Genomic DNA, 20,911 nt, shown 5'->3' with positions numbered 1-20,911 from the left:
GAAAAGCAAAGCTTTCCCTGCTGCTGCTGCTGCTGCTGCTGCCCCAGAATCCGAGAACACATCCTCCCTCCTCCTCCTCTTTAACCCCTCCCTGACTGCCAAATTGACTGCCGCCTGTGGAGGAAGGAACAACGAGGGAAGACAGGAGGGAGAACAGCAGCCCCAAAAAGAAAAGAAAACACACTCCCAGGTGTGGAACACCCCCACTACCTGGCCACACATAACAATATACAAAATCTAGCAGATTTTCCAATTCCTGCTGCCTGCTGTAGTTTTTTCCATTTGAATCAATGTCTCTGTGGGTTGGAGTTGCGGAAGCATATCAAGAGGTTTTGTCTTGAGATTCACTAACAATCTCTGACCCCCTGACCTCCCCCAGGCAGTCAAAGCGAGCACAGAAGCCACTGAGCTTCTGCAGAATGTGCGGCAGGCCAAAGAGCGGTTGGAGCGAGACCTCGAGCGCCTGCGAGGCAAAACCGACTCTAGTGACACTTTAAAACGCCGCCTGAGAGAGACAGAGGTACCAGAGTAAACCCACAATGCTAAATCAAGTGTTTTGAATAATACTGGCTTGTTTTTGAACGCAGTATCCCAGCACAACCATTCTTGTCTTTGTGGTTAGTCTTATTTTATTGTTTCTGTTGTGTAAGCAGGAGGGCAGGAAGACCCTTGAAAACCAGGTAAAGAGGCTCGAGATGGTTGAGCGGCGGGAGAATAAGCTGAAAGATGACATTCAGACCAAATCCCAGCAGATCCAGCAGATGGCTGAAAAGATCCTGGTGAGAGAGCAACAGATAAGGCTTGTTAATATTCTGACCCACTCAACCCCTAATTTCACCCCCCCTGCCTACCTCTCCCAGTCTAGCCTCATCAGTTATCTCAGATAACATATGTACGCACTGCACACACTTCTGTTTAGAGAGCTCCTTGCTAGCATTTTACGGAGTCAATTAGTGTCATAACATACATAGATTTACATAAATTTTGACATACACATAATTTTAGTTGTGCTAACATGACCAGGCACCACGACAACCGCCTTGCGAATTTCCAGCTTTTAAATACATGTATTTATTTCCTTAATTTAAAAAAAAGAGGAAAAAATACCTTACGGCAGAATTATTTGAGTTTGCAGGCTGTTTTTCAACAGTCATATCTTATTTGATTCCAGGGTTTTAGGCTACTTGAACTAACCATCAAGATGACATTTGGATTTATGTTTATGATGTGTCCAGTTATAGTTGTGATGTTAACCCCCTCCAGGAACTGGAGGAGAACCTGAGGGATGCCCAGTCGACAGCTCAGAGGATGGAAACCCAACTGGTTCAAAAGGAGAGGCTTTATGAAGACAAGATCAAGGTGGGCCAGCTCTACATGATCCATGCTACTGAAAATTGTATACTGTATATGTGAGAATGTCCATATATATATGTAGTCATTCCTTGTCAGCCCTGCCATTTTAAATAAGTGTTGGGGTGTTATAAAAGTCAGAGCTGTCATGTTTTACAGTGATTTTTGACACCACACTAATTACTGTTTCCACATCAGGTTGTACATTTACAACAATGTCACTATATGATTTTTCTTTCCTTTTTCTTTTTTTTAAATGATTGCATTATTATGTAGCAAATTACAGACTTCAACCTAATGTGAATTTAATGTAATGCTTTATACTGCTTTATGTGTGATCAAGGTTCTGGAGGCTCAGATGAAGGTAGACCTGGCTGACAAAGAGAGCCTTGAGGCCAGAAGGGCCCAGCAGGAGGAAGAATCCAGGGAGAACTGCAAACTCATCAGCGAACAGAAAGCAGTAAGGAAACACAACAAGCTTTTTAAAAAGTGATCTACCTACATTCAAAGTGTGTCAAGTTGCCTGTGCCAAACAATTTATTTTAGTGAAACATTTTACAACATTAGAAACAGCTGCAATGCTAGGAATTCTCTGATTTTAAATGGTTTCACCTCTCAGTTATATTATGCAAGGCCAGTGTCTAAATCTCAGTGGGTTAAAACATTTGATACCTTTCACTCTCCTTTTCATTTGTTGGCAGAATTTGACAACTAGACTCCATCGATGTTTTTTTGTTTCTTTACACAGTAATTTGTTATAGTGGTTCAGATGTATTGGAATGTACACTTGGATGAAATTGCAGTATATTTCATGTTGCAATATAAAGCTTTCGCTCAAGTCCTAATCTGGTTAAAGTGGTACAATTGAGGCAGTTTAAGAAGCTTTTAGAGGCAGTCATCTGACATTGACAGTAGAAGATTCAAGCAACACCCTAATGGACTTAAATAGGATTTCACCGCAGCACAAAATACAGTTTTCTATTTAATAAAGAATTGCGCTCAGGTGCACCATGACTTTCGGAGGATTTGGCTATCAGTCAAAGGCGAATATATCCTTGCATTTGAGACTGTTTGTTGGGATGTCATTTCTACCATGTTATATTTTTTTCCTACAGACTATTAACGCTATGGATTCCAAGATGAAGAACTTGGAGCAGCGCATTGCTGAGCTGTCAGAGGCTAATAAGCTGGCCGCAAACAGCAGCATCTACACCCAGAAGAATATGTGAGTTAACTAGACATTCTCCCACACTATGCTTTTATGAGTGCCCCCGCCCACACTCTCTCCTGAGCCTCCAATACCTTCATTAGTGCGAACTTACATCTTTGTGCACCATGGCTGATCTGTCTCCCCTGTATGTAAACTGTGTACCATCCCTTAGGTTAAATCATCTATAATCAATATTTAATATTAATCATATAACAACTAAATCTGCAACTCCCCTTGGCTTTATGGAGATTTAATTTGATTTTTAGCCGTCTGGACTGTAACTTTACAGTTCTGGTTCGATCTCACAACCTCGTTTCTAGGTGCAGCAGGGAATTCTTTTGCTTTTCACAAAAAGCACTTTAAGAGCTTACTGTTCACTTCGTACAAAAAAGGAGACTGAGACACAGTAAGCAACAAGCGAACTATAGTTGCTTAGATTTGTTTCTCAGGATTTGGTTAAGAAACCAAAAATAGAGCTCAAAGAGCTTAAATGTTATTATAGGTGTAAATACAGGTGACATCAGGTGACTTGCTCTCTCCCATTACTAATTTGTATTCTGCATAAATATCTAATTTATATGTTGAATAAAGGTTATGTGTGAAAACTGCAACTGTTTTTTTCTAAATAGGAAATGTAATAGGCATTGGTGTGTGTATTTCTGTCAGGAAAGCCCAGGAGGAGATGATCTCAGAGCTTCGGCAGCAAAAGTTCTATTTGGAGTCTCAGGCAGGCAAGCTAGAGGCCCAAAATGCCAAACTGGAGGAGCACCTGGAGAAGATGAGTCAACAGGAGCAGACCAAGAGGACCCGGCTGCTGGAACTGGAGAGTAGGCTGCGGGAGGTGAGGCAACAGGAAGCAGAGACACAGCTCAAAAGCTGTTAGCTCAAGATTAAGTAATTCACTTTAACTAGCACTCAGTGTAACCTTTCGTTATTACTACCCACAAAAGGCATTAAGGCAGCTGATCTGTTGAGATCCCTTTCAGATAAACAGCTAATTAAATGCTGTAGGTCTGTAATGGCATCGCTACAGAATTGCTATTAGGCTTGTACACGACCTGTATCTACAGATCCAGTAGAGCCAACAGCCTTCATTTGTTATCTCTAGAACAATGTATTTGCATTGGCTGACAACAGGTGAGAATATGTTTAACTATATGAACATAAAGTAAGACATTAATGGCTAAACAGAGAATACTTTTAAAGCGCTCATGTTGTCTGGAATCTAGTCTAGTCTTTTATCGAGGTACTAGTCGTCTATCAGCTCTGCTCTAAAGTCTGACATCCCTCTGAAAGCTTTATGATCGAGAAGAACTCTTTTCTACAATATTCAGTGAAGTGAACGTTGATAGCATTAAAAGAGCAGTTTGTAGAGTTTAATGGCAACTAACTGTTTTTGTTGTTGTTGTTGTAGTTGCTGATTGCAATCCTTTGCCTCAGCCACTCCTAGCTAGCAGGAAGGAGAAACTACAGTGGCTACAAAGAAATGCACAAGGACACTTCTGAAAGCATTGTTTAGTTTCTCTGTTCCGGGCTACTATACATACTATACTATATATACGAACATAAACACTCCAGACAGACTCTATGCAGGCAGAGGACCTGTCTTTGGATATAAAAGGCTCATTCTAAGATTATTTTCAGCTGATTATACACTAATAAAATCATAGTACATGATGACAAGCATATTATATTCAAACATATTCTGTAAATAGAGCCTCCTAAATCTTACATACTGGATCTTTTTTAAATTTAACCAAAGAAAATTTTAACCATTTTACATTGGCCTTGTTTCCATCAGTGAATATTTCACAATGCATTAAACCAGGCAGGAGTTTTTAAAGTACAAAATGTCACTCCATCTCACTGACAAAGGCACCACAAAATCCATTAGCTGTATGTGTATCCAATGTGAACCTATTCTATAAAAAGATGTTTTTGACATAATTGAGAACCACAATGCCCCAACCCCCCCTCTGCTGTTTGAGAGTTCACACACCCCTGATGTGCTGTCTACAGATGTTAGTGTTGGACATCCTGCTGACTGGATGTCATATCTCTACCCCCACACGCTATTCCCCACTGAGACCTGATACACAGATTGGCACTAATTGCTGGCCTTTCTACACACAGACACGCACACACATTCCTCTCACATAGAATTAGGTACTTTCAGATATTCCAACTCTTTCATAGTCAGAAACCTATGGAGAAGCTAAATAAACTCTATTGTGTCTCAAGTCTACATTGTTTCAGGACTCTTTACCAGAGTGTACTTGTTTCATCTTAAAAAGCTTGAATTTTTTTTCTTTTTTTAAGTATGACAGTTTAAATCCAGTTACCAGAGGTTTTATTTTTCACTGTGCGCTTTTAGCTTTCTTTGTGCTGTCTAATTTTTGCACTTAGTCGTAGAATTTGTTTCTAAATTTCTATATTTGCTGGTTGTCGCTTGACATCCTTCAATTATTCTGCTTTTGTCCCCTTTCTTATGCTGCCCATTCAGCCTGAATAACTTTAAGTAATTTGATACTTTTTCAGGTTTATCGCAGCTGCTTGAAATTGGCTGTTACGTACTAAAAGCATGTAGTCATGTTTCAAATTCATATCAGTCTGTGTCAGAAAATGTTAGCCCAGCAGAGAGATGTGGGTCAGATGGTTTCAAGCCGTCCTCTATGTTGATTTTTAACCAGTTTTTAGATTCCGTCCAATTTCTGAATCACCCCGATGTCCTAAAATGCCTGCCATCTGGTCCTCTGGGCAGGTTGAAAAAAAAATGCAGAAAATTATATGCAAATACAATCTGCTGCAGGTCTGATATGCTCTGTCATATGCACACAGCCTTCACCCTAGTCCTGTTTCCTTGTAGATGGGCCTAGAACATGAGGAAGAGAAGTTGGAGATCAAGCGACAGGTGTCAGAGTTGACCCTCTCCTTGCAGGAGCGCGAATCCCAGATAAGCAGCCTGCAGGCTGCGCGTCTCGCCCTGGAGAGCCAGCTGCAGCAAGCAAAGACTGAGCTGGAGGAGACCACCGCTGAGGCTGAGGAGGAGATCACCGCGCTCAGGGTAAGACAAACATGTGCAAGCACATATGTGTGCAACTCATTAAAATACAGGTGTACATACGTTCAAAACAAATACATTCAGATGTAGGCAGACTGTACTATGCACCCAGTATGTAGGAAAGCTATTTTAAATAATGGTGTCAGCATTACATCATTCTGTAACGAAGCAGTGAGATGTGTTTTTATTTTTGTTTTTCATTTTCTCCTGTTTCTAACAGAATCACAGAGATGAAATTCAGCGCAAGTTTGATGCCTTGAGAGACAGCTGCTCAGTAAGTGCTGCCACAGCCTTATGTCTCTGCTTTCAGCTGCAGAATTTTCAAAATGTTTCACAAGGCCTTTGAATGTATAGTGATTCATTTTCAGCTCTAGAAGTTCACAATGTTTTAGTCTAGTGAATGATGTCCTTGACAAAGAAACCCAGTTTGGATGATGTGAATAACACACAGCTGGATAACATTACTGCACTACAGTCAACACACCACAGACATGTTCTTTGATATTTTCCTAATTTCTTCATGGCAGACATAATTCTGTTACAGGTGGGATTTTGTAGGTGTAGTGTACTCATTATTAGTGTCATTGTAACTTTCAGTAGCCCTGTTGCTTGATATGATTCTTTCACCCCTGGCTTTTGTGTCCAAAACCTAAAAATATCTGTTCACTTCCGTAAATAAGGCCAACACCTCTCTCTTCCTGTCTGTGTCGCCTCAGGTAATCACTGACCTGGAGGAGCAGCTAACACAGCTGAGTCAGGAAAATGCTGAGTTGAACCGCCAGAACTTCTACCTGTCCAAACAGCTTGATGAAGCGTCAGATGAGAGGGAGGACCAACTGCAGCTCAGCCAGGAAGTGGACAGGCTGAGGAGGGAGGTGGCTGACCGTGAGATGCACCTCAACAACCAGAAACAGGTAACACACACACATATAGAAATGCTTGAAAGCTCTTGAACATAATTAATTGTATGCTTACAATACGTCCAGACCAGATTGTGACGGTGAAGTTGTGTTTTTAACCTTTTTTATCCTCATCCAGACAAAAATTGTGATGAGTGCTTAAGTCTCATAAATCGGAGACTGCGTGCTGTCACCGAAAATACAGGAGAGACGTGTTTTCTCCCAAAAGCTGTGAAAGATGTCCTCTTCAGTCTGCTGTTTCATTTATCCTCCAGAACATTGAGACACTGAAGACCACATGCAGCATGCTGGAGGAGCAGGTGGTGGAGCTGGAGTCCCTCAATGACGAGTTACTGGAGAAGGAGAGGCAGTGGGAGGCTTGGAGAGGCGCCCTGGAGGATGAAAAAAGCCAAGCTGAAAGACGCACCAGAGACTTGCAGAGGCTGTTGGACAATGAGAAGCAGAACAGGTAACATACAAGCATCAACACTTTTAAATTACACTGTTAATATATGAGAATGACTGTACTATATAAACATGAAAATATATACTATTGTTTGACTTGTTATTGTGCTGGTCAAAGGCTGCGTGCAGACCAGCGCAGCTCTGAATCTCGCCAGGCAGTAGAACTGGCAGTCAAAGAGCACAAAGCTGAGATACTGGCCTTACAGCAGGCCTTGAAGGAGCAGAGACTGAAGGCTGAAAGTCTGTCTGATACTGTGAGTCACAAGTATTTATGTTATTTATGGTCTAACTTTAATCCCTTTACTTGAAACAACAAATATTAATACTTTTAATTGTGGTGATGTTAACAGCTCAATGATCTGGAGAAGAAACACGCCATGCTAGAGATGAACGCCCGCAGCTTACAGCAGAAACTGGAGACGGAGAGAGAACTAAAACAGAGGCTGATGGAAGAGGTAGAACGCAGAAAGCACACACCTGTATTCAAACATTTGACAAAAAATGGTCTCCAGTTTGAGACAGAAGTTTGCGTACAGCTTGTCTTAATTGAATTCATTACATATGCTGCTGTTCTGAAAAGTGACCGATTTTTAAATCATATTTCCTCAGTTTAAATATCTGTGTGCTGATGTCCCCACAGCAGGGGAAGCTGCAGCAGCAGATGGACCTTCAGAAGAGCCACATATTCCGTCTGACCCAAGGCCTGCAGGATGCCCTGGACCAGACCGACATGCTCAAGACTGAGAGGACCGATCTGGAGTACCAGCTGGAGAATATACAGGTGCTAAATGCAATATCTCTGGAATTTGATGAAATACAGCGGTCTCCGGGGAGAAAAAGAGTCCTAGTTAGATATTAGAATGGAGCGAATGATGTTGGCAGGTAACAAGGTATCTCAGGGGGACCAAGAGGATATAGCAGTCCTAGTTCATATGTTCTCGAAGGGAATTCCTTTTAAAGTTGAGAGGTATTTCCTTCTCTGAAGATCTCCTTTCCTTCCTGCAGGCTGTATATTCTCATGAGAAGGTGAAGATGGAGGGGACCATCTCCCAGCAGACCAAACTCATTGATTTCCTTCAGGCCAAAATGGATCAGCCCACCAAGAAAAAGAAGGTCTGGAAAAATGTATTATGACAACTTAAGCCAAATTAGATTGATAAATAACTTCTAGCTAAAACATTGTAGATATTGTATTGTTCTTGAATAGTATCATTAGCATCTTCCTTTTCTTTACAGGGTATATTCGGGCGGCGGCGGGAGGATGTAGGCACCACAACTAATGGGGCACTGGCTCCCCAGGCCCAGCCGGCCGTTCCCCTGCAATACGGTGACATGAAAATGGCTTTGGAGAAGGAGCGCTCAAGGTGTGCAGAGCTGGAGGAGGCTCTGCAGAAGATGAGAATAGAGCTACGATCCCTTAGAGAAGAGGGTAGGTCCTAGTGTTAGGCAGCACAATTGCGGGACAGTCTTTATACGGTAGCTTATGGCATTCCTTGATGGCAAGGCATGAGCTGATACTCTGTAGCTGACCCTGGATTATCATCCTCCCAGAAGAAGAACAAGCTGAGTTTTTAAGGGTCAGGGGTGTTGATTTAACACATAATAATCATATTTTTCTTGAGATGATGAATGAGAACCTAAGTCAGCTCAGGAAATCCAGTTTTATGTCTTCCCAGACATTTTAACAGTGTTGCCATGGCAGCATCCTGCTCCATTACCTATACCTGCCATGAGACTCATTTCAGAATCTGTTTGCTAATGGAGCCAACAATTTCCATCTTAATAGCCATTACTCATCTAACACGAGGTTGTTTTATTTGTTTATGGTGATACAGCAGCTCATTTCAAAGCCCAGGAACACGTGGCTCCTTCCACGCCGGCCCAGGCTCGTCATCAAATCCTCATGTCAGCTATTGTCAAATCCCCAGAACATCAACCCAATCCTAGCAGCCTGCTCAACCCCTCCACCCGCTGCAAGGAGACCTCCACACCTGAAGGTTAGTCACATATTCATATACTAATAAACAAACACACAGGTGAACTTACTGCTGCCCCGAGCCCATCAGCCTGGATTTGAACCTAGGATCTCAGGTTTTCAAGCTGCACTGTTTCCCCTACAAGAACTATTCACCCTTATGCTGTCAGTGTCGACATAAAATGGCCCTCTGTTCACCTATTTTGTTTATGTGGTGTGGTTATGTGTGTGTTCTTTATATGGTCTCCATAAAGCAGGATTATGATGTTAAATAAAGCAGGATAATTGTGCTCAGTACATGTTAAACCTGGAGCTCCCTCCAACCCAGGGACATGGACTGAAAAAATACTGTTATTCAGCTAACATTGTAATCCTGTTTGGGCCTGTGTCACAAAGTGAAAGTAATGGATTAGCCAGGTAACATTGGTTTTAATCCAGGCTTTCTTCTATCGCAAAGCTAAATGACCTTTTCTATGGGGTCGATCACCATGGAAACTGAATCATAGCTGCATTAGGGTGGGGAATTAACTTTTTAATATTGGAACATCTAAATTCACCAGCCACTCTGTAAATCATTATTTTGTATGTAAAAATCTATGAGCTGCTTTCACCTTTTACTAGCATTTGGCTGGTGCTAATGTAGCCACTGTTGCTGTGTGCCAGGTTTGGTGAATCATATCAAAACGTGTGAGCTCATATCCTAATAAAACACTATTTTATCAGAGATGCGTGTTTGGGTAAGTTGCTTTGTGATTCAGGCTCCTGATTGTCCGTGTTCCCTTTACTTTCACTTAGCTATTGTTAGACTGCTCTCTCCTTTCTGTCTCTTTCCTCTTGCTCCTCACAGAAAAGAGGAGGGTCACCTTTGAAAGTAAGTTAGCAGTCACCACAATGTGTCTCCTCACATGCATGAGCTCATCTACATGCATGTTATATTGCACACACGTGCCACATACGCTCATATCTTACTTTACATCTGTCTTACTGTCCCGTTATCAAGTTAACTGAAACTTGATCAAAGACTTTATTCTGAAAGGTCAAGTTTGATGTGATGTCCTTCTTTCTTTTAGCATCGCTCCTGGAATCATAATTTCGATAGCATATAATTGGAACGGGAGGTTTTCACCCAGAAACATTTTGATGCATCCCATGGTCATTGGCATGCATAATCTGATTCTGACTGACTGTATACTTAAACATTGATATGCCTAATACTTGCTCTTAAAATAACTGAAAATAAACTGAAAATAAAAATAAACTGAATCTCACAGGCTTCTTGCTGACTTCTAAAGTGGTTTAACAAAATATTATGGTGTCATATTTCTCTTTCAGTAACCCCGCACCTCTTCTTCTCTTTTTGCATTGCAGAGTTTGGTCGACGTGTGAAAGAGAGAATGCACCACAACATTCCTCATCGCTTCACTGTGGGCCTCAACATGAGGGCTGCCAAGTGTGCCGTCTGCCTGGACACTGTGCATTTTGGACGACAGGCTGCCACTTGTCTAGGTTTGTATCCTGTACACTGTGGCCAAAGTGAAGAAATTTCAGACGACAAATTTATTGGCCAGACTCCATACATGCAAACATACTCGAAATATTTCTTGCAGCATTGTCATCACATTAGTCTCTGTAACAATATTTGATTTGTCTTCTTAAAATCCGAGTCCTAGAAAAGAGAAATGCAATTCTGTAATGCCAAACCAACAGTTTAGAGGAAGTGTAAAATCAGAAATTGTAATGGATTTCCAGTTATTTTGATAACAGCAATAAGAATGATGATATATATATTTGTATTTTCTTTTTTTTGATAACCCCTACTAGGTTATGCTCTTTGAAACTATCAACTACCTTATTTATGAGACTCTGCATATAAAGAACTGTTTAACCAACCGAAATGACCATTTTTCACCCTCCCTCTCTTTGTTGCATTATAGAGTGTCATACCCTGTGTCACCCTAAATGCTCACCATGTCTCCCAGCCACCTGCGGTCTGCCAGCTGAGTATGCCACCCACTTTTCAGAGGCCTTGTGCCGAGAAAAGGCAAACTCCCCTGCACTGCAGGTCAAAGAGGCCAGTGGGCATGTTCGTTTGGAGGGATGGATGAAGCAACCTAGGTAACCTCCACTCTCAATCGCTTACTACCACACTAACCTCGTATTAACTAACCTCATATTTTTTTCACAGCTTTTACAGTAGTGTGCATTTGTGTTTGTTCATACAGAAATGGCAAGCGTGGTCAGCAGGGCTGGGAGAGGAAATATGTGGTGCTGGATGGAACTAAAGTATCAATCTATGATACTGAGCCCAGAGAAGGTCAGCACTGCATTATTTAAATGGCTGTATTTTTAGTGGTAATAGAAAATATCATTTTAAACTTGACAAAAAGCATCACAAATCCATTCCTTAATGACACCATTTGTAATCATTTAAGTCGTTATATTACTGTGTAGATCAATGCATCAGTACCCATTAAAAGAAAATAATGTGGTGATTTTTCTTCCAGACTGTATAAAAGTTGAGGAGGAGTTTGAGCTCTGCCTGCCTGATGGAGAGGTGACTGTTCATGGAGCTGTTGGAGCCTCAGAGCTCATCAACACTGCCAAGTCAGGTACTGGCTCAATACCTCTAATCCTGCTGCACTCAGCTTTTTGTAGGGTTTTAAATGTATCATCCTCTCCCCAAATTTTAAATTAGATCCACATTATCCCATCTATACAAAATACAACGAATTGTTCTGCTCAGCTGTTAATTTAAACTGTTAGCAGTACAGCAAGAAAGCCAACCAATCCGTCTTCCTGTATTTATGCAGACATCCCGTATGTGCTGAAGCTCGAGTCACATCCCCACACCACCTGCTGGCCAGGACAGTCCCTCTACTTCATGGCTCCCAGCTTCCCTGACAAGCAGCGCTGGGTGGCTGTACTGGAGTCTGTGGTGGCTGGTAGTCGTGGATCTAGAGACAAAGTTGATGCTGATGCTGTAAGTATTGCCTGTGTGTGAGTGTGTGTGTTTATGTATATTGTACTCTTCTGCTCATGTCAGGGATGATTGAGTTTGCCTATCAGATGTGTAAGAGACAACCAGTGTCTCCTTTATTCAAGAAAAACATCACTTATTAAACACATTTCTAATGGTAACTTTATCCAGGGGTGGCTGTATTGTTTGGTGTGAAAATTGGGTAAAATATATTGACTGCCTCCATTAAACATCAGCCAGTGCCTTCACTTCTTTTTCTCTCCCTCCCTCTTCTTTCTCTCTTTGCATGTTCTCAACATCCACGTCTCCTATTTGTGTGTTGTCATCGTCTTTGTTGATGTGATTATACTGTGCGTTTGTATCTCCATTCAACTCGGTTGTGTGGATCATATTATAGGCAGGTGTTTCTAAAAGACAGAAGAACCTATCTCCTCTGGTTCAGGTACAGTAAGTAGCTGCACGAATGCTTGGGCTTCAGCCGACCGACCGGCTGAGCATGCAGTAGCTGTACACATCTACGCATACAATACTGATGCTGTTCAGTGCAGGTCAACACAGTTCCAGGCTCAGTTACTGAATATGTAAAATATGAATACCGCCCTGTAAAAAACAGCTGCATTCGGTAGATACATAATAATACATAATGCATAGATGTGGATAGGCACTGCTTGTGCACCTCTGGCCTGGTGTCATATGCTATGTCATGCATGCCCCTGCAAAAGCCATGCACTGCTGCAGCCCCCTATGCTAAAATATGACAGACACTCCTTTAGCAAACTGAGCTTAACTTCAGTCTGCAGGCTTCTGCTGTTGGTGTTTGTGTGTTTATCGATGTTTTAGAAGCAGTTTCCATTCCTCTTACATTCTGTGATAAATGAACCTTTGATATACATTTTGTCTGAACTGTATGCCAGCATTTAGAATAAGTTTTATTCATTTTATTACCTATTCAGATATGCATTTAAAGGTTCAGTACACCTCACGCTAGAATGCACTACATGTGGCCAAAATTATTTGCACCCACCTGAAGATTACACCCACATGTAATTGCTGAACATCAAATTTGAAACACGTATAGGAATTAATATGCTTCACTTTTCTAGGGAAGCATTTCACAAATTCAAAACATCCTAAATTTGGTTGATGTTGTTTCAGAGCTTTGTCCAAGCCAGTTAAGTAAAGTAAGTAAATGGGCAAACCATTCCTAAATGGACCTTGCTTTGAATTCAAGAAAATCTTTGTTACATGCATTAAAATGCCACAAGTTCATTTCCATACAATAAACCTGTGCTCTGTTTACTCTCCAATCGACATATTCAAAGTGTATGCAGTGGCTTATCACACATAGTTTCACACACTCTTTAGTGTTACAGTATTAACACCACAAAATAAAAGAAATAAATAGACTTGAAAAACAGAAAGCACCGTGGGTTGGTATCTGCCTGCCCCCGTGCCCAGCAGACCATTGAAAAGTCTTATTGCTTGAGGATAAAAGCTATCTTTAAAACAAGTACACCTTGATGCCACAATATCTCTTACTCAGTGGGAGCAATGAAAATAAATGATGGCCAGTTCTCCAAAACACTTTCTCCAAACTGTTGCCACAGTATTGGAATCACATTATGCTCTAAAATATCATCTGTAGCATCACTGTGAACCAAAAAAGATACAAGAAAAAAGTATGTAAGAGTTTGTGGATATTGGTGCCTACATACTTTTGGCCACAGAGTGTATGCATTTTCAGTCCCATACTTTTTTTTTTCTTTTTTAACCCAATTGGTCAATTTCACACTGCAGCACTTGCCCTTTATCATAATTAGCCATCTGGCATAAAATGATCAACCATACTGTATAACCTGAGGTGAACAGCATCCATGAAGCTTTGAACACTGATTAATTATAAAAGACACCTTATGAACTTCTTTCCGCGACTGCTGTTGTTGCTACTAAGTGGTTGTTTCTATGGCCAACCAGGAAACCGTTACACGGTTTTAAACAGGCTGACTGAATTTTATCTGCAGCACTGAGTGTTGGAAACTGTCGAGTATTAAAGTTTGCATCAAATGCTTGCTCAATTCCAAGTCTTTGTTTGTTAAAAATCATGATTTTGAGGTTTATTGTGTCTTGTACTATATCCAGGAAAGGTACTCTTAAATAAATAATTTTAATATCTCAAAAATATCTCAAAAATGAAATAAAATTGTTGAACTTTATGTTTATACTATGCAAAATAATAAAATAGTATCATTATTGTACTGAAATATATCAGACAATACCTCTTATAGTGAGTCATTTAACTGATGTAGCATCTTCGGCTTACGTGTCAGCTTATTTCATTTATTAATAGTGAAGGATGAGTTCACAAATTCATATCACAGAAATCTCTGTTTGAGTTAATAATGGCTCTTTGGCTGTCATCCCTGCTGGGTCAACTTTTCTTGCTCTAAAGCAGCTGATTTGTAGAAGCTCTGCCTAACCTGCCCCCTCCCTTTGCTCCATGTCTCTCTCTTTCTGCTTCTTGTCTCAACAGAAACTTCTCGGCAACTCTCTGCTGAAGCTGGAGGGTGATGACCGTTTGGACATCAACTGCACTATGCCTCTCACCGACCAGGTACAAGGGCACAAACCTGCACCTTCATCAGAATCATTATGACATTTGCTACACAATCTTTGTGACTGCTACACCATTCATGTTTTAAGCTCTTATGATCTACCTTGTCTTCAGATCGTGTTGGTTGGCTCTGAGGAGGGTTTGTATGCTCTAAACGTCATAAAGAACTCTTTGACCCACATCCCCGGGCTGACCTCCGTCTTCCAGATCCAGATCCTGAAGGAGCTTGATAAGCTGCTGATGATCACTGGTCAGTAAATGATATTAAATCAAGACTGTTATGCCCAATTATAAGCCAGTAATTTGAGTCTTTCTCTGTTAAAAAAAATAAAAAATACTATTCTAGACACACAAGTATGTTTTGTATTACTGTCCCAATAAATCAGATAATCCCTACATGCAAATGTAACATATAGGATTATATTACGGTTAATGATAATGTGTGTGAAGGCACTGAAGTAAACAAGAAATTTCTTTCCTTTTTTTATTTGTATCGTCCAGGAGAAGACAGGGCTTTGTGTCTGGTGGAGATCAAGAAGGTGAAACAATCCTTGTCGCAGTCCCATCTCCCAGCTCAGCCAGACCTCAACCCCTTCATCTTTGAGACAGTCAAGGGATGCCACCTCTTCTCCTCTGGAAAGGTGGGTTCAGTTGTTGTTATTACTTATACGGAGAAGAATCCCTGTAGTTAGACTGTTGTTTAGTCAGTTAATGAGCTTAATATCACAGTGATAGCATCGAAGTCTGCTGTCTGACTGCAGATAGTTACCGCTGTCCTGATTGCGGTGTTGATCTTTCTTTACAGATCGATAATGGGACCTGTATCTGTGCTGCTATGCCCAATAAGATTACAATTCTGCGACATAATGAAAGTCTGAACAAATTTTGCATCAGAAAGGTGAGTGCGCTTTAAAGGTTGATAGATAAAGACGGTGTTTTATTGCAGCGTGGATTATCTGTTTTGCTTCAGGGAGTGATGAGTCTGAAAAAAGGTATTGAACTTTTTGTTTGTACTTACAGGAGATTGAGACATCAGAGCCCTGCAGCTGTATTCACTTCACTGGCTACAGTATCATTATCGGCACCAACAAGTTCTATGAGATTGAGATGAAGCAGTATGTGCTGGAAGGTCGGTCTCCTCACAATGTGATTTGTCTGTACAAATCCTGTGTTGATTGTGTTTCTATCACTTTGAGATTTCACCATTCCCCACTGAACAAGCTGTCTGATAGGATTTACTCTTTTTACAGAGTTCCTGGATAAAAACGATGTGACACTAGCTTCAGCAGTCTTTGCCGCGTCCTCCCACAGCTTCCCCATCTCCATCATCCAGGTCACCACAGCTCCTCAGAAAGACGAATACCTGCTCTGTTTCCATGGTTAGACGGTTATTTTCTGTCTGTGTGGGCACGCATGTACATGTGGAGACAAATAGGCAGTTTTGATGATACCTGGAATTTGTCTTGCAGAGTTCGGCGTGTTTGTGGACGCTTATGGCCGCAGGAGTAGAAATGATGATATCAAATGGAGCCGCCTGCCTCTCTCGTTCGGTTAGTGGGAACCTGAACTTCTTCTATGTCACTTTCAAAATGTCTTTCTTTCTTTAATAGACAATATATGATTTATGATATGATGTTAAATGAGTTTTTGGTATTCCAGCCTACAGAGAACCCTACCTGTTTGTGACCTACTTCAACTCTCTGGATGTTATTGAAATTCTGGGACACGCTGCTCTGGGGTGAGATTGCCTTCTACTTTTTTGTCAGGACCAATGCATCAGTTCGGGTTTAGACTAATTAGTTTTTCCCCCCTAACTATAATCATCATTTTATGGATCTTTATGTGGCATCATTGGATATTGTAGTGATTGAATTGTTAATTTCCCATTACTGCCAGGGTTCAGTAACCACCTCGACAAGAATCATCCATTTCATTTACTGCTGTTCCAAAAACACAGTGTCTAAAATACTCCTCTCTTTCCAGGCCCCACTCATATGCACACCTGGATATTCCTAACCCACGCTACCTTGGCCCAGCCATCTCCTCTGGAGCCATCTACCTGGCCTCTTCCTACCAGAACAAATTACGGGTCATTTGCTGTAAGGGCAACCTGGTCCAGAGCCAGGAGGGCGTAGGAGACCTGCAGCGAAACGGCTCCGGACGCAGGTGAGGATACACACCATTTATTAAACCTGATTCAAGTCACACTTACAATTACTTACCCAAAATAATGCCTGTTGACGACCCTTTTATTTATTAAAGTTCATGTTGGTATCTTCAAAAAAATCTCCGGTTTGGTCTTCACTGTTGTGTCGATAGAGGCCTTGTACACTGGTGGTTTTGAAGGGTTATGGGACTAACTGGCACTGCTGGGCACGGGTTGGCATCCACAGGTGGTGATGGTTAAATTTTGTGGCATTTGTGTTTGATCTGTTTAAAATAAAAAAAAAATAAAAAAAACCCAGCATGACACCTTCGTTTTGCTCTTTACAGGAGGAAGAGTTCATTTTTTATCTGTAACAAATCCTGAGATATGTCTTTTGAAATTAAAATTGCCTCCTGTCAAATGTAGAAAGGAAATTGTTGAATAAAGACTGACTTCCTGCTTTTATGTGCTCAGACTGGTCTATTTCGATTTGAGGCTCACTAACAACTGAGCCTTTATTTCTCACTCTGCTGTTTTTTACATGCCAGTCAAAGCTTTGCTCTTTTGTTGTTGTTGTTGTCTATTGTCATTTAGAGAGCCAAATTGAGTAGGCGGGTTCAGTCTCTTCTAATTATGAACAAAATATGAGCTTGATTATGAGTCCATCATCCTCACCACATCTGTTGACCGACCTGGCGGTGCCAAACGAAGCCCATGACCCGAGACACAAAATACCTTTTCCTTTGACCGTTGCTCCCTGCCCCGTCCTTATGCCTCAATTCCTCCCCAACAGCCCTAACAAGCGTGGGCCTCCTTCCTACAATGAGCACATCTCTAAAAGGCTGGCAGCCAATCCCCTAGTTCACGGAGATCCCGGCACACCTCACCGCTACCGAGAGGCTCGCACAGAGTTTCGACGGGACAAGTCCCCCAGTCGTCCACTGGAGAGAGAGAAGTCTCCTGGCAGGATGCTGGAGAGTCGGATAGTGGGGTCTCCAGGCAGGGCCATGGCTGACCCACGCTTGGAGCGCTCCCCGGGCAGGGCCATGGCGGACCCTCGAATGGACCGATCTCCTGGCCGGATGATGGATGTTCGTAGGGAGAGGTCCCCCGGACGATTCGAAGAGCGCCAAAGGCTTCACACTGGCTCTGGTCGCACACCTATAAACCCTGTTAACAAGGTCTGTCAATCATTTTTGTAAATTTTTACTGTTTTGCAGCTCCTGAATGCAGATGATGCACTTAATTACAGTGATGGTAGATTTGTAGCCATTCTGGCGGCTCTAGAAATCAACCACTGTGGATGGACTGTTCTAAAATTTGCTACATATATTTATGAGGCCTTGAGGAGGAATCTGGATGACCTTTGTCTGTAGCGCCACCTGCAGGTTGACATTGCTAGTTTTGACTGAAATTGACAACCATTGGATGGATTACTGTGAAATTGAGATCCAGATGTTCAAGATCTTTGAGGATATATTTAATCAGCCCTGACTTTTTAAATGCCACAGTCACGTCAAAATGTCAATTAGTGCTCATGTCAACATGTCTAAAGTGAGCTGGCGTAAATATTACCTACTAAATATTTGCACGTTAGCACCGTTGTTCGTGTGTATTAACCTGACTTCATGTTTTTGACTTTGTGCTACAGGTATGGGACCAGTCATCAGTTTAAGAGTCAGCAGAGCCACATACCCAGCATGGACAGAGAAATTCATCTTTGGAAAGGAAAAGAAGGGAGCAGAGAACCAGTGAGAATGTCACCAACTCATGATGAAACACTGCCACACATCAGTTTTGCCTGACATATAAGCTGACAAACCCACAGAGGAAAACAACTGTAGCCGTTTGAATTCAGAGAGAACAAGAGAAATAAATAGATGTCATTAGAATCAGGTTATTTTTTTCTCAATGAACTGACCCGAGTCAATAAAGGTCAACAAAATGCCATATTTACCAACTTTTTGAGCAGGGTTTTTTGAGATATATTTGAGTGTGTGACCTGTATTCTGAGAAGGGATTAGTAATTGGATTTGATTTCTTCTTCAAAAACAAAATCTTGGTTATAGTTCTCAATTTTAAACCTGGCTCGGTGGGATTTGCTAGTTTAAATAAACTCATAGTGACTCTGATAGATAAGCACAGCCGTAGCAACTTTATCTTACAAGTCAATTATTTACAGTTAAGTCAGTCACTAGTGAAAATGGCAGAGGCTCACTCAAAATAGTATTGATGCAACTGACTCCTTTCCACACCCAGCTCTGTCCACAGTAGCTACAGACCAGGGCAGGAGAGTACTGTACATCCGATAGCATGTCTGCTCCACCCCTGCGCTGATGTGTTAACACACAATCATTATCAGCTAATTACAATCATTCTTCACTAACCTCAGTCTTCTAGTGAGGCTGTGGTTAGTTACGGTGACAGGACTTGGCTGGAGCACAAACAAATTTAAATAAGATTTAAATAAAGGAACCACCCCTGCCCTGTAGAACCACACACCATATGACTGTCTACCCTCAGATAGGTCGACACTAAAACTGCACTACCCACAATCCTCAGCAGGACTTTCTAATCCTTCAGAACGCTATCTGACTGTAAATAGACGAGACATAATTTTATATATATTGAGAAGGAATTTCGAGGCTGGATAAGCCATGTCTATTTTTGTTAAAGAAAAAAGTGATTACGTGTCCTCTTGAATGTCCAATGAGTATTCTTTTAATATGTCCAAACATCAAGTGAGTGATTGTATCTGGATCCAACTCGTGTATGCACTTCCATCTGTCAAAGGCAAAACCTCAGTGCTGAACTATATGACAGGAGGCGAAAAAAAAGATCATGTTTGAAGCTTACAACATAGTACTTGAGCATTTCTTTTTGTATAATGTCCCTTATGTTGTATATAACCTAAAATTGTTCAAGGTGAAGATGAAAATATTCTGTTTTTCTTCCCCCCCCCGATTCGTAAATGGCATGGATATGTATATCTGAAATGAAACGGAGTGTTGTCTTCTGCTTCTGCCTCATTTGGATTATATTTTTACTCCACGATTTAAAGATGAAGCACGTGAATAACATCTCCTTTCTTTTAACTATTTACCTATTTGCACAGTAAATCTCTCTTTATTTTATTAAGGCACTCTTGGCAAGTTAAACAAAAAGTCCAACCATTAAAAAACAAATATTCTAAAATTCTAAATATTTTGGCTCTCATTGTCAAGTACACTTACACTTGACTTAGCTGATTCTATTTCTGTATATCATAACTTGATTTATGGAAATAGAATATTTTTGTGTATTTTTAGTAATGTTTTTAGAAAACTACACATGAGATGCCAGACTTTAACTTGCCCAGTGTGTCTGTAACACAGTAGGGCGCTCAATAGGAAGATGTTCAACTTTCTGAATCTACCATTTTTAAACATAAAAATCTTCCTGAATGTATTAAAGCCAAGAAGATAGAACTGATTTAATGGTCACAAGAAGCACCCGATGCTACAGATTGCACAAGTTTTCCACTGGTTACTACCCACAACAAGTGTTTCCCGTCCTGTTTTATTTTTCTATTCTTTTTAAATTTGTCTTTCTTTTCACATGATCCCGATTCATTATGCCGTAACGCTGGATATGATATTGATGTCTGCTAACAAATGTTTTATTAGCGTTCCCTGTAGAGATTTTGTCACAGAATATTAAATATTATAACCATTGTCTTTCACTTCTACTTTACTAACTTTACGTTATGTTCGTGTGCCTTTTTGAGCAAGTTCCGTAATTATAAATTACATACACAGAAGAAAAAACCTTTTGCCTAATGCTTACTTACTCACACTTGAGGCTGTCTGTGAAATGACCATTTGTCCACGTCCATTGTGTTAGACGAGGTTAGTCTATTTATAGGCGTCTGATCCCAGCGCTCCGCCAATGCGACGATGGCCTGCCATTCCTGTCACAGTAGCAGCAGCAGCGGCTGCTCGGATCAGAAACTGAGAAGAGCTGAAGGAGAAACGTTTTCAACAATAGCATCTGCTCTATCGGTTAACAATAACTCTGCTAATTCTGACCTCCGTGTACACAGTACGCTGTGAGACGACACCACTGACATCTGCCGTTAGTTCATCAACAGCATTTTATGTGACAGTGAGTAGACTAAGTGCCAGGAGGATTTCAGGGCCTCTCTTTATATAGTTCACCCACATGTGGCCTCACCTTCT

General features: G+C 41.1%; 1 protein-coding gene across 7 annotated transcripts in view; it reads left to right on the top strand.

Annotated features, from left to right (window-relative positions):
* Window positions 1–20,415, top strand: part of cita (citron rho-interacting serine/threonine kinase a) — a 36,794-nt gene extending 16,379 nt beyond the window's left edge. The window contains exons 17-50 of one of the 7 annotated variants that reach the window (XM_027279277.1): window positions 380–520; window positions 654–779; window positions 1,264–1,359; window positions 1,694–1,810; window positions 2,466–2,575; window positions 3,227–3,401; window positions 5,427–5,624; window positions 5,842–5,895; window positions 6,338–6,535; window positions 6,796–6,989; window positions 7,104–7,239; window positions 7,336–7,440; window positions 7,626–7,766; window positions 7,991–8,098; window positions 8,222–8,414; window positions 8,821–8,982; window positions 9,808–9,831; window positions 10,329–10,466; window positions 10,895–11,075; window positions 11,183–11,274; window positions 11,465–11,569; window positions 11,771–11,940; window positions 12,335–12,379; window positions 14,468–14,548; window positions 14,663–14,798; window positions 15,050–15,189; window positions 15,354–15,446; window positions 15,569–15,677; window positions 15,799–15,927; window positions 16,018–16,098; window positions 16,208–16,286; window positions 16,532–16,714; window positions 17,488–17,875; window positions 18,346–20,415. In XM_027279277.1, coding sequence (XP_027135078.1) covers window positions 380–520; window positions 654–779; window positions 1,264–1,359; window positions 1,694–1,810; window positions 2,466–2,575; window positions 3,227–3,401; window positions 5,427–5,624; window positions 5,842–5,895; window positions 6,338–6,535; window positions 6,796–6,989; window positions 7,104–7,239; window positions 7,336–7,440; window positions 7,626–7,766; window positions 7,991–8,098; window positions 8,222–8,414; window positions 8,821–8,982; window positions 9,808–9,831; window positions 10,329–10,466; window positions 10,895–11,075; window positions 11,183–11,274; window positions 11,465–11,569; window positions 11,771–11,940; window positions 12,335–12,379; window positions 14,468–14,548; window positions 14,663–14,798; window positions 15,050–15,189; window positions 15,354–15,446; window positions 15,569–15,677; window positions 15,799–15,927; window positions 16,018–16,098; window positions 16,208–16,286; window positions 16,532–16,714; window positions 17,488–17,875; window positions 18,346–18,369 — 4,452 coding nt within the window. In that variant the 3' untranslated portion in view covers window positions 18,370–20,415. Of the gene's footprint in view, window positions 1–379; window positions 521–650; window positions 780–1,263; window positions 1,360–1,693; window positions 1,811–2,465; window positions 2,576–3,226; window positions 3,402–5,426; window positions 5,625–5,841; window positions 5,896–6,337; window positions 6,536–6,795; window positions 6,990–7,103; window positions 7,240–7,335; window positions 7,441–7,625; window positions 7,767–7,990; window positions 8,099–8,221; window positions 8,415–8,820; window positions 8,983–9,807; window positions 9,832–10,328; window positions 10,467–10,894; window positions 11,076–11,182; window positions 11,275–11,464; window positions 11,570–11,770; window positions 11,941–12,334; window positions 12,380–14,467; window positions 14,549–14,662; window positions 14,799–15,049; window positions 15,190–15,353; window positions 15,447–15,568; window positions 15,678–15,798; window positions 15,928–16,017; window positions 16,099–16,207; window positions 16,287–16,531; window positions 16,715–17,041; window positions 17,185–17,487; window positions 17,876–18,345 lie in introns of those variants that run through there. The other 6 variants (XM_027279276.1, XM_027279278.1, XM_027279279.1 and 3 more) reach the window with 6 other exon arrangements.
* Window positions 20,416–20,911: the final 496 nt, after the last annotated feature.

The sequence above is a fragment of the Larimichthys crocea genome, chromosome VI, assembly GCF_000972845.2.
Source record: "Larimichthys crocea isolate SSNF chromosome VI, L_crocea_2.0, whole genome shotgun sequence".
Lineage (NCBI taxonomy): Eukaryota > Metazoa > Chordata > Actinopteri > Sciaenidae > Larimichthys > Larimichthys crocea.
The sequence above is the reverse complement of the archived record's forward strand: the minus strand, read 5'-3'. Positions and strand labels throughout refer to the sequence as shown.